Source organism: Gadus chalcogrammus, chromosome 4 (genome assembly GCF_026213295.1).
Source record: "Gadus chalcogrammus isolate NIFS_2021 chromosome 4, NIFS_Gcha_1.0, whole genome shotgun sequence".
Classification (NCBI taxonomy): Eukaryota; Metazoa; Chordata; class Actinopteri; order Gadiformes; family Gadidae; genus Gadus; species Gadus chalcogrammus.
The window spans coordinates 6,837,097-6,853,823 of NC_079415.1; the positions used below are offsets into that span (position 1 = coordinate 6,837,097).

At 45.3% G+C, this 16,727-nt stretch overlaps 1 protein-coding gene across 4 annotated transcripts in view; it reads right to left on the reverse strand.

The window, feature by feature from the left end:
- LOC130381080 (myocyte-specific enhancer factor 2C-like) overlaps positions 1 to 16,727 on the reverse strand; it is an 18,523-nt gene continuing 1,796 nt past the window's right edge. For 2 of the 4 annotated variants that reach the window (XM_056588502.1, XM_056588503.1), the window contains exons 2-11: positions 16,078 to 16,418; positions 12,355 to 12,521; positions 10,247 to 10,450; positions 4,582 to 4,725; positions 3,921 to 4,113; positions 3,277 to 3,321; positions 2,784 to 2,947; positions 2,265 to 2,394; positions 1,182 to 1,305; positions 1 to 432 (exon numbers count right to left, since the gene is read on the reverse strand). In XM_056588502.1, the coding sequence (XP_056444477.1) occupies positions 42 to 432; positions 1,182 to 1,305; positions 2,265 to 2,394; positions 2,784 to 2,947; positions 3,277 to 3,321; positions 3,921 to 4,113; positions 4,582 to 4,725; positions 10,247 to 10,450; positions 12,355 to 12,408 (1,449 nt within the window). In that variant the 5' untranslated portion in view covers positions 12,409 to 12,521; positions 16,078 to 16,418 and the 3' untranslated portion in view covers positions 1 to 41. The other 2 variants (XM_056588505.1, XM_056588504.1) reach the window with 2 other exon arrangements.

Genomic DNA, 16,727 nt, shown 5'->3' on the forward strand with positions numbered 1-16,727 from the left:
GCGGTGTCAGCCGTGGCCCCCCTACGGAGTGCGGGGCTCCATCATGTGGCCCACCCCTCGGACAGGCGGATCCTCTTCAGCGTGGGACTGTGGTGGCCCTCCTGGCTGGACAGCGGCTGCAGCAGGTAGGAGTTACAGTTGCCGTTGTCGTTGTTGCCGCGGAGGTGTTCGTCGCGGTCGTCGGCGCCTTCGTACGAGCTGCCGCAGCTGGACGCACTGTCGTCCGGCGAGTGGCCGGAGTCCCCCGGCGCCCGTCCGGCGCCGGCGGCGGAGTAGCCGGCGTTGTTGGGGAGGAGGCCGTTGCCGCCCAGCCGGGGGTTGGCCATCCCCCCGCCGACGCCGCGGTCACGAGGAGGGGACGCCGGCTCGGACTTGATGTGGAGGTTCTGGTGAGCCGAGGTCAGGTTCAGGTTGGAGTTCTGGCACAGCGTTCTAGAACACAGAAGAGTGATGTTGAGACCAGCGTTCTAGAACACAGAGGAGTCATGTGTAACATTCTAGAACACAGAAGAGTATTGTTTAATTTGGACTAGAACACAGAGGAGTGATGTTGAAACAGCGTTCTAGAGCATTCTGATTAGAGCGTTCTGATTAAACAGCAGCGGCGCTGCTGTTTAATCAGAACACATAGGGATAATGTTTAATCTGGTCTAGAACACAGAAGAGTGTTGTTTAATCATGGTTCTAGAACAGAGGAGTGATGTTGAAACAGCGTTCTAGAGCATTCTGATTAAAGCGTTGTGATCAAACAGCCCCGTTCTAGAACACATAGGAATAATGTTTAATCTGGTCTAGAACACAGAGGGGTGTTGTTTAAGCAGGGTTCTAGAACACAGGAGTGATGTTCAAACTGTGTTCGAGAACACAGGAGGGTTGGAAAAACAGGGTTCTAGAACACAAAATATGGATAGCTAAAAAGAGAACAGCAGGCAATTAATACAATAGTTATTGTATAATTATATTTCGTATTAATTTGCTAACTGTACTTTTGTTAGATAAAACCTGAAATAAAGGATAACCACTCTCGCAAGGTTCTGCCAACGGAACGAGGGGACTTTGTGCACAGAAAAGAACGAACCCTCAGCCCCCAAAGACACGCAAGGATCTAGAACAAGACGAGTGAGGGGGAAGAACAGCGCTGAGGGCTAGCATACGCAAACAAACCACAAGGCAGCGCTCACCCCATGTGCCCCATGGTGGAGTGCTGCAGGGACTGGAGCTGCTGCTGCTGCCAGTTTGTAACCGAGCCCAGACCCGAGCCCCCGAACCCAGACAGAGACGACAGGTCCCCGCCCAGGGAGTACTCTGGAGGAGACACAGGTCACAATAACATGAGACGGGGGAGACACAGGTCATAATAACATGAAAAGGGGGAGACACGGGTCACAATAACATGAAAAGGGGGAGACACAGGTCACAATAACATGAGATGGGGGAGACACAGGTCATAATAACATGAAAAGGGGGAGACACAGGTCACAATAACATGAGACGGGGGAGACACAGTTCACAATAACATGAGACGGGGGAGACACAGTTCACAATAACATGACAAGGAGGAGACACAGGTCACAATAACATGACTGGTTTACTCTCAAGGAGACACAGTTCATTATAACATGACTGGTTAGCTTTGTGGGAGACACGGGTCACAATAACAAGACTGGTTTACTCTCAAGGAGACAAAGTTCATTATAACATGACTGGTTAGTTCTAGGAGAGACACAGGTCATAATAACATTACTGGTTAGCTTTGTAGGAGACACAGGTCACAATAACATGACTGGTTTACTCTCAAGGAGACACAGTTCATAATAACATGACTGGTTAGCTCTGTGGGAGACACGGGTCACAATAACATGACTGGTTTACTCTCAAGGAGACAGGGATCATTATAACATGACTGGGTAACTCTTGAGGAGACACAGTTCCTAATAACATGACTGGTCACTAGTTAGTCTGCTCTTTTTAGGGGTCATCTTGCTCAAGGGTGCCCAGATGGTCTGCAGGTATTGGGCATCGAACCCAGAAACATTTGGCTGGGAGTCAGCACCCTAACCACTATATTCTGACCCTCTCTTTCATGTAATAATATATGTAAGCTTTTTGATGGAACATCCAAAGCCTCTTCCAATACCGTGAGCGCAACAACAACAACATGCAATAACGCACTCTATCCAAGTGGGTTCCCCAGTTCCACCTGTTGTACCTCTGTGCTTTCATCGAGAGGCGTATGCAATTTAATCAAAGGGTTTGGTTCACACCTGTGCCATAGGAGCTGGACAGTGGGGAGGGATAACCCCCCATGGCCTGGCCAGTGAGGCCCGGGGTTGCTATGGAGACGGCGGGTGTTGTCAGAGTCTGGCCAGTCTGGGAGTGGTTTATCCTCTGGTTCTGGAAGGGAAACAACATGATAAGACTCTTATCGTGGACGCCGTTTGGCGGAGAGTTGTAATTGACAAGAAGAAGGAGAAAAATAATAATAAGAGGAGAATATTAACAAGTGACCAATCTTGCAAAACAACACAGCCACATTGGTTATTTAACACTTATCTTTATACATCATTTAGCTGTCTTAACCACAAGGGGGAATGAACTTCTAATTTAGGATTCTCTCTCTCTCTCTCTCTCTCTCTCTCTCTCTCTCTCTCTCTCTCTCTCCATCTATATATCTTCTTATCTCCATCCGTCAAATCAATCAAACTATCTTCATACCCTTCCCTCCATCCATTTGTCAATCTATCTATCTGTCTGTCTGTCAAGAGGCTGAAGGGTCGTCTCACCATGGAGGCCATGTTGTTCTTGTTGGCGGGGGGCAGCAGGGGTCGGAGGTCAGGCTTGCGGTTCACAGTCATGGGGGAAGGGCTCTTTGACTGCATGTTTTTGGTCAGTCCTCCAGGGGACATCAGACCAGGGGAGCCACAGTGGTTAGCATAGCCCACATTACCTGACAGGGGAAGACATTCATTGCCTTAATGACATTAATTCAGTCAGCACATCTTGAGTACATGTTGTGTCTCTACATTGCCTAGGGCAGCCCAGCCGTACAGATAATGGTTCTGTCTAGGGATACAGCATTTAACCTTACCTTAGAGCAATGGTAAATGTTTGTGCAGCGATACTGTAGGCAAATGCTGCGTCTCTCTCTGGGGATAGTGTTGATAGCCGTTCTGGCTATGTAATGGTACAGTTTATGTGTGGAGATATGTTGTGTCTACAGTATTAGAGCACATGGGGTGAATGTGGGACTAAAGGTACACGTGGTGAATCCCTTACCAATGCTTGAGACGACAGAGTTTGACAGCTCCTGGCCCATCATTCCTGCAGAGATCACATGAACATGCAAGTCAATAACTATGTTAACATAATAAACAAGTGAATAAGCGTGAAGTAAAAAACATACAAATACAAAAATGAAACTTTAATATAACCTATTAAAATGTCATATTCTTTAAAACAAGGCCCCGCTTAAAGTATATCCTACAGTGTTGTGTACTCTCTGCCAGCATCAGGAGGAAATGATCAACAATGAGTTGCCACTTGTCCGAGTGAGGCCGAAGCAAACTGCTCCTTAAATGGCCATCATCGTCACCGAGATGCCCGGTTCGTGAGGCGAGTGGGCAGTCCACTCCATTTATAGCTGCCGTTTAGCCCTCACACCGGGCCTGACCTTATGTCATGACTCTGTGTTCTGATCGGGACAAAGGCTAACACAAAGACAAAGACTAAGGAATAATTGTCGATTTTAATTGTCTTCAATATGAGGGCATAAAGGAATTAATGAATGAATGAAGCAATTGATGAAGTAATTAATTAAGTAATTGATGAAGGAAGCGTTGCAGAAGGGAATGAAGGAAGTTAAGTAAATAAGTATTCAAAAGTGAGTATGTCAGTAAGATAAACACAAATCCAGTTTGTACCAGTATTTCCAGTGCTGGGGGGTCTATGTGGGGACAGGCTGTTCCTCTGTAGAGACGGGTGTGTGTGAGACAGGGGCAGAAGGTTATGGTTTGTCAGGGTGCCCCCTACAGTCTGGTGGGTGTACAGCAGTCCACCGGGGTTGTTGCCTGAGATGGAGATACCCATGTCGTAGTTAGATTGGGGCATGGCCTGCTGGACAGAAACACAGAAGAGGATTCAAACAATGTTCCAGTACTGTATTGTACAGTAGGATTTACCTTTGAAGAGTGTTGCAATAGTGGCCGCTAGTGGCCACAATGTGAAACTAATCTACAGATCTAAACCTAGTTTTTTTAATTTAAGATCAACTTGAATTAACTGTGTGTTATATATTTTTTACTTTCTATAAAACTTAATTCACTTTTAATGAATCGATTAGTGTACCAAACGTGTTAAATAAATTTAGCATTTAATTTCCAAATGCGCCAGGGCAACATGCTGTCACCAAATTTCCTAGCATCGTTCCCAGCAGATGTGCTTATAAATAGCCTCCATGCATCCGCAGACGCGAGCCTTTAAGTTGAGTACATGGTTTGACCGAATAAGATTAACCCCGGTCTAGTAGCACCGGGTGCTACGGCTATGAGCTATCAGTAGTGAAACATGAGTCGTGTCGCTCACACAGAGTCTCTGCCGGCTGATCATGAGGTCGATGTCATCGTTTATCTTGCGGTACTTGTCGTCAGACTCTGGGCTCTGGCCCGCAGAGTCATCAGCTTCGATGTCAGGGCTGTCGCAGCCGCCCAGACCCTTCTTACGCAGCGTCTGGGAGGGGTCGGAGAAGGAGGTACAGAAAGACAGGAAAGAAGGAAAGAGGAGATGAGAAATGATAAAGGAATGGGAGGAATGGTAGGAATGAGATAGAGAGCGACAAAGAAGGAAAACGCAAGTAAGAGAGAGAAAGAAAGAGAAGGAAAGAACCAAATAAATACATTATTTGGGTTTGTAGTTTAAAATGTAAGAAGACAGTCAGTACATGGAACATTACAGGGAACTTTGTTGCGTTGGAAGCGCAACTGGAATACAGAAATGTACACTTCACACACAAGGGGGCGCCATCGGAAAGGTTTCCACAAAACCAGTGAAACAAGTTAAGGGCCGCCGATTCTACAGTAAAATAGGGGACCTCATGGGGGTATGCATATGCCGTTTTAAACAATCCAAAAGTACAATATCAGCCCTAAGTTGTTTCTTTAAGATCAAGACTTACATGGGTACACACATTTGTGAGTCTGATTTCGAATTAATTTAGCATTCAATAACTATTTGGTGTGCAAATAGGAGCTCCCATCTCTTCACCCGACGCAGTTTGGAGGCATTTGCCAACCATAGCATATCCTGTCTTTAAAGTACCGCACTATTTGGCCATGTCTCCAAAGTACACTTGTGTAAGCTGCTGCTGACCTGCCTCAGCAATGTAAAGCCTGTTGGCACACACACACACACACACACACACACACACACACACACACACACACACACACACACACACACACACACACACACACACACACACACACACACACACACACACACACACACACACATGCTCACACACGCACGCGCGAGTGCTAGCCTAGCGTAACTTGCCCAGCCATCTTAGTCACGTCCACCTGTTGTGCACATTGGCAGCAAAGGAGTGTGGCTCAGCCCAGCCAACGCCAATACAAGCCCCAGTACTGGGGGGACTACCGTAGAAGGACATCTCTCCCCCGCCACACCCCACACACTGCCCACACGCCCCCCACCCCCTACCCCTGGTGCATGATGGGAGATAGGATCACTCTCACCCATCGATTCCTTCATGGAACATCAGCGAAAGTCTTCAGCCGTAGCTGTTAACACTGAAACACACGTCCCTACAATACAATCTATTATGAGTCTAGGAACCCCACACAAACTCACAAGCAAACTTATTAAGGACCCACACATGCATTCTGTGGTTAACCTTGATACTTCCAGGAATGCAGTTTAGTGTTACTTTGGCGTGTGTGTGTGTGTGTATCTCTATCTGCGGGGATGTGTGGGTGTTTGTGGGTGTGTGTCTTCTCTGCCCTGAAGTGTGTCTCTCAGCGTGGATGTGTGTGTCTCAGCATGGATTTGTGTGTGTCTCTCTGCATGAATATGTGTGTGTGTGTGTGTGTGCGTGTGTGTTTGTGTGTGTGTTTCTCTCTCTGCTTAGATTTGTGTGTGTCTTTCTCTATGTGTGGTTGTGGGTCTGTGTGTGTGCGTGTGGGTATGTAGCTCTGCGTGGATGTGTGTGTGTGTGTGTGTGTGTGTGGATATGTATGTGTGTGTCACTCTGCGTGGATGTGTGTGTGTGTGTGTGTGTGTGTGTGTGTGTGTGTGTGTGCAAATGTAGCTCTGCGTGGATTTGTGTGGGTATTTGTGTGTGTGTGTGTGTGTGTGTGTGTGTGTGTGTGTGTGTGTGTGTGTGTGTGTGTGTGTGTGTGTGTGTGTGTGTGTGTGTGTGTGTGTGTGTGCGTGCGTGTGTGTGTGTGTGTGTGTGTGTGTGTGTGTCGGGGTAACGGGGGTTGACAGGTGGTCCAGACAGCTGACTGGCGGGCAGCTGAAGATGCGTTGTGCTGGGAGACGCCGGACAGCAGAACTATAAACCAGCTCATGACTGCATCCTTCACCCCTTCACCTAGACCCCGCCACGCCCGCACAGCATGTGCCCAGACGCTGCCCTTCTCATTCTTTAATTCACACACACACACACACACACACACACACACACACACACACACACACACACACACACACACACACACACACACACACACACACACACACACACACACACACACACACACACACACACACACACACACGTATCTGCGGTTTATCATGCCTATTTGTGTGAAGTGTAAAAAGTCGACCAGATGTAACTTTATTTGGACGAGGAACACATTCTTAGTGTTCAGTGACTGTGGTAGACCTGCTTTAAACACTCTGCTGTTTGTTCCACAGAATGCTGTTATGTTAACCGACTTATAGGGAATACGTTTAAACAACATGCCTCACTAGTGACGGCCTCATACACTCCTCTAACAAATTACAGCTTTAAAAGTAACCCAGAAAAGGACCGAGTGTGTGTGTACCTTTAAATAAAAAACATGAGTTCAACCTTTTTAACATCAATCTGTTTTCTCTTTGAAAAACACAAGACTAAGAACCCTTCCACATCGACTTCTGACACGTTAAAGACGCAGACATGAAATCTGCGACGTAGGTTTGGGGTTTTAGCTCGAGATGCGGGGGGAGTAGTCATTGGTTCGGTTCCGGAGGAAGCAGTGAGGTAATGCGGACACCAGAGACCGACGTGACTCAGTGGTACGACACCGTTCTTCATTCGCTGTCACTCCTTCGGTTCACTCCAGCAGCGGTCCACGGCTTGCATAGCCTGAGCTAACGTATTTTACGCAAGCAAAAAAACCAAAAAACTGCACTCCCACAAACACACAGAGCCTCCTCCAGGTCTATTCTTAGCCGCGCTGCGCTATTTATAGCCCGACACTACCGGCTTCCAGACGTTCAACAGGGAGGGACCTCAGCCAACACAAAGAGAACTCTGGTTCCTGCGGGAGAGTGTGCGTGTGTGTGTGTGTGTGTGTGTGTGTGTGTGTGTGTGTGTGTGTGTGTGTGTGTGTGTGTGTGTGTGTGTAGGAGGATGTGTGCGTTTGAGTTGTACACCATGACAAAACAGCTGTTTCTAATCTAATACACACCCTTGAAAGGGACACTGCGTAAGAGTTGGGCTGTTCTGCTAACAAATCGGTCCGAGTACATCGATCGGCCCAAAGTTTTGTTCAAAAGGGTTTGTCGTGCCATGTTGCTACGGCGGCAACGTTTTCAGATGTTTGGGTTGAAATGTTAAAGGAAGTTGATAGCGATAAATACAGTTTAGAAGCCTTCCCCTGATATTCAGTTTATAATCACCAGTAGACATACATAGTATAGTCTATATTGAAGTATGATGTGTTCTTTAGTCACTATTTTTTCCCTTCTTCCCTGTTTTTCTGTCTGATCTATACAGGTCCTCATTATCATAGAAATATATACATAGAAGCCACACTGACTGCATGTGCTTGACAAAAAAAAGTAAAAGTTATTTAAATGTAAAACTTATGATTGAATATGAATTTAAGACGAATCATTGAAATTGGTTTAAATGTTAAAGCTAGATTGCATTTTACCAGGAAAAACTCAGCTTCCCCATTTACTTGTATTTGTTTAAAGACCATTTATGGCCTGTCTAATATGGTATCTGATTTGACATGCCCACGCGTGATGTCACTAGAGGGTCGATTGTGAAATGTCTTGTAATGTCTGATCAGCATCTTGCCTGGTGGAAAAAATAGTGGACCTTAAATGCTGGATTTACTTTGCTCCCCCTTCAACACCCACACTACACCAGGATTGTCTCACTGCAGGCCTGCACCTACACACATTATCGTAACAGCCGGAAACAATTCATCCCACCCCATCTTATGTTTTCTCCATGTGTTTAATTAAAGCTGTTTGTTGTAGCGGACCTCCCTTCTCTGTTGTGGCCCTAGAACAAGCCGGTCGTTACACTGCGCAGCCAAGCCGAAGCAAACATGTTTACAAGTACGGGGTTAGAAGTTCTCCAAACTACAAATAGCCACAAAGAACCCAAGTTTTCATAAAGCTAGCCCACAAGGCAGGCTGTACAGAGCGCAGACACTGGCCAACACCCCCCACCCCTCCGTCGGTGAAAAAAAAAATGATGATTTTAAACAAAGGCGCCTCTCTTCTAGTACATTCCTTTGTAGCAGATATTTCTGGTTGAGATTTTTCACAGCTCCGCACCGTAGCAGTAAGTGTGTGTAGCCAAACATGAACCCAGCGCTAACCCACGCCTCCGTACATCGTCCCATACAGCAGTGACTCAGCATCACAACACCGTTACACAACTATCCACATTCCACATAATAGATAGGAGGGCCCAGCCACAGCCTGTCTGTTGGTGTGCTGCCTTTTATTTTGAAGATCCACGGTGAATATAATACATCCTATTGTATTATTAGCAAGCTTACGTAGGATTTATGGGGGAGGGTTCATCTTCTTCATAACAGGAACCACTCATGTAGGTTACCTACTAGATAGGGTTAATGTTTTGCCAAACCAGAGAGATTAAACGTGTTTAAGAGAGGGTGATGAATCTCGTATCCTGCTCATCTTCCAATCATAAAATGGAAAGGATCAATTCTTTGTGATTACCGATGATATTGATCAAACAACGTGTGAAAGCTATTCACTAGGTCTAGGTGAACTTCCCCAGGCCTAGACCATAGAACCTTAACTAGATCTCTGCTCCTCAACCCCCTGTGAGTTAATGCATGGAAATCAATGAAATAACAGGATGAAGTGCTAAAAGAGGGTCAAATAATGGTAACGAAGTCAGCTTGTGGTGTGCAGTGCTGCAGAGACAGATGCAGGAGCTAGGTCTTCACTGATTGGCTAAGAGTTGAAGAGATTACGGTAACAAGGTAAATTGGATTGCGGTAGATTACAGCAGATTACCCCAGGGGTAAACCAACCCTGTTCTGGATCATGATGGTAGAGGAGCCATGGGGCGGAACTCGTGTCGGACGCATAACATGGCAAACGTGTGAGCAGCAGGCATAAGACACACATGTACTGTCTCACATGCCACCTACAGCGTCCAACCAAAGTCACAGGCAGAACCACCATTGGTTTCTCTGATTACTGGTCAATCTTCTTACGAGTCTGCTTCTAACTCTTGTTCTTTACTCTGACGCTTTACTTCCTTGGTTTACTGACTGTTATTACAGATACATTTTTGTACTAGTTGAATCTCTTTTTACAAGTTCACTACTTACTTTATTACAAGTTAATTTATGGTTATTATTACTGGTTTACTCTCTGTTTACTTATAACTTTATTATAAATGAATTTAGAATTATTAGTATTAATTTTACTTTTTACAAGTTTACTTTGAACTATATTACAAGCACACTTCTAATTAATCTAACTAGTATGCTCGAACTCTTCTCATAAACAATGCTTCTTAATAGTTCACTCTCTGTTTACAAGGGTTCTTCTAATTCCGTGTGTGTGTGTGTGTGTGTGTGTGTGTGTGTGTGTGTGTGTGTGTGTGTGTGTGTGTGTGTGTGTGTGTGTGTGTGTGTGTGTGTGTGTGTGTGTGTGTGTGTGTGTGTGTGTGTGTGTGTGTGGTAGTGTGTGTGGTAGTGTGTGTGTGTTCGTGTGTGTCTGTGTGTGTGTGTCTGCCACCCACCTCCACTATGTCCGAGTTGGTCCTGCTCTCGTGCGGCTCGTTGTACTCTGTGTATTTGAGCAGGACCTTGTCCATGTCGGTGCTGGCGTACTGGAACAGCTTGTTGGTGCTGTTGAAGATGATCAGGGCGATCTCGCAGTCGCACAGCACACTCAGCTCGTACGCCTTCTTCATCAGGCCGAACTTACGTTTGGTGAACGTCACCTTGAGGGGGGGGAAGAGCCATCGGGAGTGTGAGCTTTGGATTGTTGCTTTGCGTTTCTGTCAGACATTTAGGTGAACGGTGGTGTACTGTTGAACTATAGTTGACTATTTAGTCAATTGGCCAAAAACATAACATCACATAATTGTTGGGGATATGTCCTTTCTTTGTAATATTTAGCCCCTCCCAGCAAGTAGGCGGGTACTCAGTAACAGGGTTCTGTCGTGGGAGTAGAAGAGGTTATGGGAGTTAGTAAGATTCTTGTAAACAAAGAGATAGGTTGGCCAGCAGGTTACTTTTGTAGAATATATCAGTGTAGGATGTGAATTGATTGAAATCCCCATCGATCAGCATTGTTATGCCCAGGTTATTTCAAGCTACATGCTAGTAGAGATGTTACACACAGTGGCTTTAAGGAGCACGTAGGGGTAGGGCATCTTTCTCAAAGATGCGGACATGGGGGTTGATCCCAGAATCTTACGTTGGGGAGGCCAAAACCCAAACCTCTAGACTATCCTGCCCCACAAAAAGTGAAGGCTTAAGGATAAACACATACACAAACATGCACACCCAGACAGACACACACGCACACACACACACAAGCAGTTTGCTGTGGTACGGAAGGATTGTGACGATGTTAGTACTGCCCATCTGCAGGGGTCAGGAAGCACATGTGCCTGCACTTCCTGTGAAAACAGGAAGCAAGGAACCACTACCTCCGCCTTAGGCTGTTTGTGTGTGTGTGTGTGTGTGTGTGTGTGTGTGTGTGTGTGTGTGTGTGTGTGTGTGTGTGTGTGTGTGTGTGTGTGTGTGTGTGTGTGTGTGTGTGTGTGTGTGTGTGTGTGTGTGTGTGTGTGTGTGTGTGGTTTGGGAGAATAAGAGATAGAGAGAGCGAGAGTGAGAGAGCAAGAATGAGAGAGATAGCAAGAGAGAGAGAGAGAGAGAGAGAGAGAGAGAGAGACATGTAGTTCAATGTTTTAGGGAGAACATTTAATTAAACAGGCCTTTGTCTATCTTTGTTTACAGTGACATTAGGAAGTAAGTAAGTAAGTAAGTAAAGCTTTTAAAAACACACATTTATAAAGCGCTTAATAAACACACGAAAATATATAAAATAATAAATAATATAAAACAAAGCACAATGAGAGACAGACCAAACTAAATCTAAAACAAAAACGTCAACGTAACCAAAAGGTAAGACAGGGATGTCTATAGAAAGGCTTGTCTGTAAAGTTAGGGTTTAGAAGTCGTTCAAAAAAGACAAAATATTCAACAAATCTGATAGATTGTGGGGAAAATGGCTCCAGTGAAAAGTTTTTTTAGTTTAGGGTTATGACTAGCAACCATCGGAACACCCTAGAAACTATACAGAATCCCCCGGGTAGTGGAAATGTTTTTTGGTTCTATTTTTAGGTCACATAACTTCTGAACTGAACTGATTAGATCGATTACACCTTGGTCAACAACAAAAAAATTCCAGTTGTCATGACAGTTCATCAACTGATATAAACACACACTGCCACAAAGAGCTTGTGACGATCTCGTGACGGCATGCTATCAGACTGTTATCAGAACCAGTGAGCAGCAGAAACAATTTAGCGGCTACATGTTAGCATCCCTGTGTAAGCGGCTACATGTTTTCATCCATGTGTTGTAAGTAACGTCTTAGTGGTTAGGTTACCTGTTAGCATCCATGTGTTAACGGTAACATGTTGGCATCCATGTGTTAGATTCAAGGTTTGGACGACTGCATGATAGCATCGACGTCTTAACTGCTACATGTTATCTTCCATGTGATAGGGGCTACATGTGACCCAACATCTAGCAGTTACATGTTAGTGGCTACGAGTTAGCGGCTACGAGTTAGCGGCTACGAGTTAGCAGCTACATTGAAGCGTGTTTGTACCTGTCGGTTGCGTTCATCCATGATCCGTGCTATCTGAATCTTCTTTCTCCCCATCTTTGCGTTTTCTTGTCGTGTCTTATCTCTTAGAAGTTTTTCTTCTTATTCACATCCAGATCCTTTCGGAATACTCTTATTCACTCTTCTATCACGTCACAATTCTTGAGTTCCTTTGAGAAATGAGAAAGACAAGTCACAGTTAAAAACAGAATTTCATCCATATCATTCTCCATTGATTGTCTATCATACTGCTTATCCTACAGTGTCATTGTGTCACTGACCTCAACTATCTGGCCTCCAATCCCTACACAAAAAGCCTCTCCCCACTCCCTTAAGGTACTTCAAGGTACTACCCACTTGGGCCTCGTCCAAAAATACAATTGTGATCAAAAGACATTGTTATGAAAACAATGAAAACACTAAATGTTTTCTTAGTAATAGAACGAAAGTATGTGTCACCACAGTGCTGTGGTATCACTGTTCGCATCTTGTCCTTCTTATTATTAATTGAGAACAACAATCTAACAGGTCTAGACTTACATGCGTACTTGCATAGATAGGCGGACACAGTAGCCGAAACCACTAGCCAACCACCATTACCACTACCTTATTTGTGAGCATTATTTTGTAACTATCTAAGCTCGGTGAGCATTAAATGATAACAGAAGAATCCACTGAAACGTTTGTTGAAAACCTTACTGCTAGACACATGGACAATGAAAATAACAGCCCATACACACGTGAATGATCCTCGACTTCCTGTGCTCCCTGCAGCTAGATCCTTAATCCAGCCCAGTCCAGCACAGTCTGGTCTTAACGGTTCACCCCTAGCCAGCCAAACAAACATCCCATGTGGCTCTCTCGCCATCCTGCTTCTATCTTGCTTCTATCTTGGTTCTAAACTCTAGCTTGGTGGGGGGAACTGAATGTGGAATTCCGCATTCAGTTCACACAGCTCGTGTTTAGAACAAAGATGGTCACCAGGTCAATAAGGCCCAATCCCAGTCGTGATTCCCTTCACCACAAGGTCTGAACGGGATGAGATGAACATGGAACACCAGCGGACCAATACAGTCTAGAATGACCGTCGGCAAGTGGGGGACAAAGGTTAAAAGATCTAGGTTGTTTGTCTGTAAACGTCCAGCGAGAGAGACTAAGTCAACCCAACCTTCACCTTGCTTCTAATAGGATCTGGACGGAAACACACCCATGCATGGCATGCACACACACGCACACACACACACATAGACACACACAAACACATAAATACAAACACATGCACACACAACCAACCCTGCATTTCTAAACAGACACTCAAACAGGAATGCGTCACTGCTAGGAAAGTGGAGGAAGGGAAAATAAAATATTTGAAAGATGGACAAAGATCAACTCCACACGATTCGCCGTTTAACAGGAGTGACAAGAAGTTTAATCTGTGATCATTGCCTGATGCATTTATCTCAGCGCTCCCACACACCCACACTACAAACTTGCTGCTGCTATTTTTAGACGCCACGTAAACCAAAAAAGGACACAGAGAAAAAAAAAAAAAGAAACATAAATGAGAGTGAACTCTTTACCCCAAACAACAAGAGGACTGGTTTCCAGTTTGGCAAATGAAAAGGCATGGGAGCCAGATTGGGAGAGATGCGTCCTCATTTGTCCTCAATTAGTATAGTTGGTTCTCATTTGTCTATTCTCTTCCACGCACCCTCTCTCACGCTGTTTATATCTTTCTCTCCTTTTTAACTCTCACTGTCGCTCACTCTCTCCATATTTGTGTCTGCCTCTCTCTCTCTTTATCTCTCCATCGTTGTCTCTCTCTCTCTCTCTCTCTCTCTCTCTCTCTCTCTCTCTCTCTCTCTCTCTCTCTCTCTCTCTCTGTCTCTCTCTCTCTCTCTCTCTCTCTCTCTCTCTCTCTCTCTCTCTCTCTCTCTCTCTCTCTCTCCCTCTCTCTCTCCCTCTCTCTCTCTCCTCTTTCCAATTAAAAATATTCCTAAAGAAAAGTCCTACCATTAAACTTTGCGGAAAATGTACGCTTTTGGTTGTTGTTGTTTGGTGTCCGCCCAAACACACACACACACACACTGAAAGACACACACACAGCATGCAAGTGAGTGCGCACACACTGTGTGTTGTTGTGTCTCTGCGTGTGTCTACAGAGTGCGGCCGTACATGCCAGCGGAGCGACATGTGGCACTGCCCTTGTAGTACTTGGCAGGGCACTGGTGCGGAAGAGAGCGCCAGGGTGTGTGGGAGAGCAGATATATAAATATATAACTATAATTATAAATATATCCATCCCAACCCCCAATACAGTAATACACACACATTATATTGGGATATTAAATGAACCCCCCCCCATTAGTTTCAGTGAAACCAGTGTTTGGAAGTCAATAAGATACATGAGTAGTCTGATTATGCCACAGTACGGTTAGACACTCTAAACAAAGACGGACAGTGTCTGAGCTCTTTCGCACCACAGGCGTTGAAGAAGTAGGGTGATATTGCATTGTAAAGCTCTAATAGCATATCATATGAGCGCAGTATCCCAGGTTAGACAGTAGCTTAAAGTAATGTTGCAGGTTGTAAAATTCCATCAGATATTGGCCCTGATGAGCTGTATCCTTTAACTCATGGTTTATTGCCCCCACATGGAGTATAACAAATCGAAACTAAAACCACCCTATAATAATCTTACAGTTGTATAGTCCAATAGGTGTTAAGACACCGCTGTGATATGATAGTGTCGTACACTAGAGTCTGTTTGGGTTTAAAAGCCTACCAAGTTGGCATGACAGGAAACTATATAATGGATTCCTCGTCTGCCACATTTCATGGTCTAACATGAATGGGCCTCATCCGGACGAACAGTTTAAGACATTGAGGTGTTGGTTAACAGAAGTCCCACATGACAGATGGCTTTGTAAAAGAGTCAATGAGCTTATTCAAAAACGAGGCAGGAAAAGCAAAACTGACATGTAATTTTAGGATAGGTAAGGCAAAACCGTTTTCTAGCTCACAACTTCTGAAACAGCAGGGGTTGAACCATAAGCACATGAAATAAGAAGGACTTTGTAATAAACAAAATGCCGGGTCTAGGGTTTTCCCCCGGAAAAAGCAAAAACTTTTCCATGAAAAGGTCCTTTTAGAGAACATTAACAGCCTACATGTCCATGTTGTGTGCAGCAGCAGCATAACCCTGGCTGTGATGTCACGTTATGGCTTATTCAACTCTGTCCGCTTTATCTTACCGAGAAGTTCACATCTGCTCCGGTCCACATGTGGCCGTGACAGCGTAGTCCACCACAGATCGCATTGGTCTCGGCCGAAGTTGATGAATAAGTTTTACAATGACTGATCCCCACGAATTCCTTTTTAAAAGACGAACCTCTGGCCCGACACGTATAAAAAATAACAACCCCCAAAAAACGACCTGACTTCACTCAATGGATCTCACTGGTAGACGGACATGTCGGACATTTGTAACGGGACTATGAGGTCTGGGGGACTGGACGGCGTGACTCGGAGTGACCGAGGTGGAGGAGGAGGATTACACACTGATCCAGCTCTGCCCGTTCTTTGGCTTTGGACGAAACTTCAAGAAGTCAACACCACTAACCCCTTAACCCCTGGCGATTATCACACGCGGGGTTTAAAATCAAAAAGCACACACCATTGCTGTCAATATATAATGGCTATAGAAGTCAAGTTACTTCAACTTACCAACTCTTCAATCAATCAATTCTTCAGATCCTTGTCATCAAACCCAACTCAATTCGGTTCTGTCTTCTTGTCTGCTCATTATCCGGGTTCAGAGTTTGAGTCTCTCTCTCTCTCTCTCTCTCTCTCTCGCTCTCTCTCTCTCTCTCTCTGGCTGGTTCCTCAGGAACACCCAGCTGCTCTCGGGCTCCGGCCGGTCGCACCTAGAGGGGAGACGGGTGAAGAAGTGCAGGCGTCCAGCGGTCAACCGTTCAGCGGCATCGTCAAGATGGCTCGTCCAGCGGTTTTCAGTTTCTTCTCGATGATCCTGGAGCACCCGGCTCTCGGGAGGGTTTCTCAAGCACCTGGAAGTCAACCAAGGAACGGGCATCAAAGTTGCGTTTTCGCGCGCGATTCAGATCAAGTTAATAATGTGTTAGGCATGTTTGACCACGATTAACGTCACCGGATCATCCCGTCACATGTACACTACGAAAGGGGAGTGAAGTGTGAGAGCCGCCTGAATTCTATTGACCGCCCATCGGATCAATATTCAACCCCCTTTCAAAACGCTCATCACGACTCTCTTCATATTATGGTTGGGAATTCCTGAATGTTCACAAAGTTCGTTGGTGCCTTACAGTGGAGACTTTGAAAAGTGCAACTCAACTCTC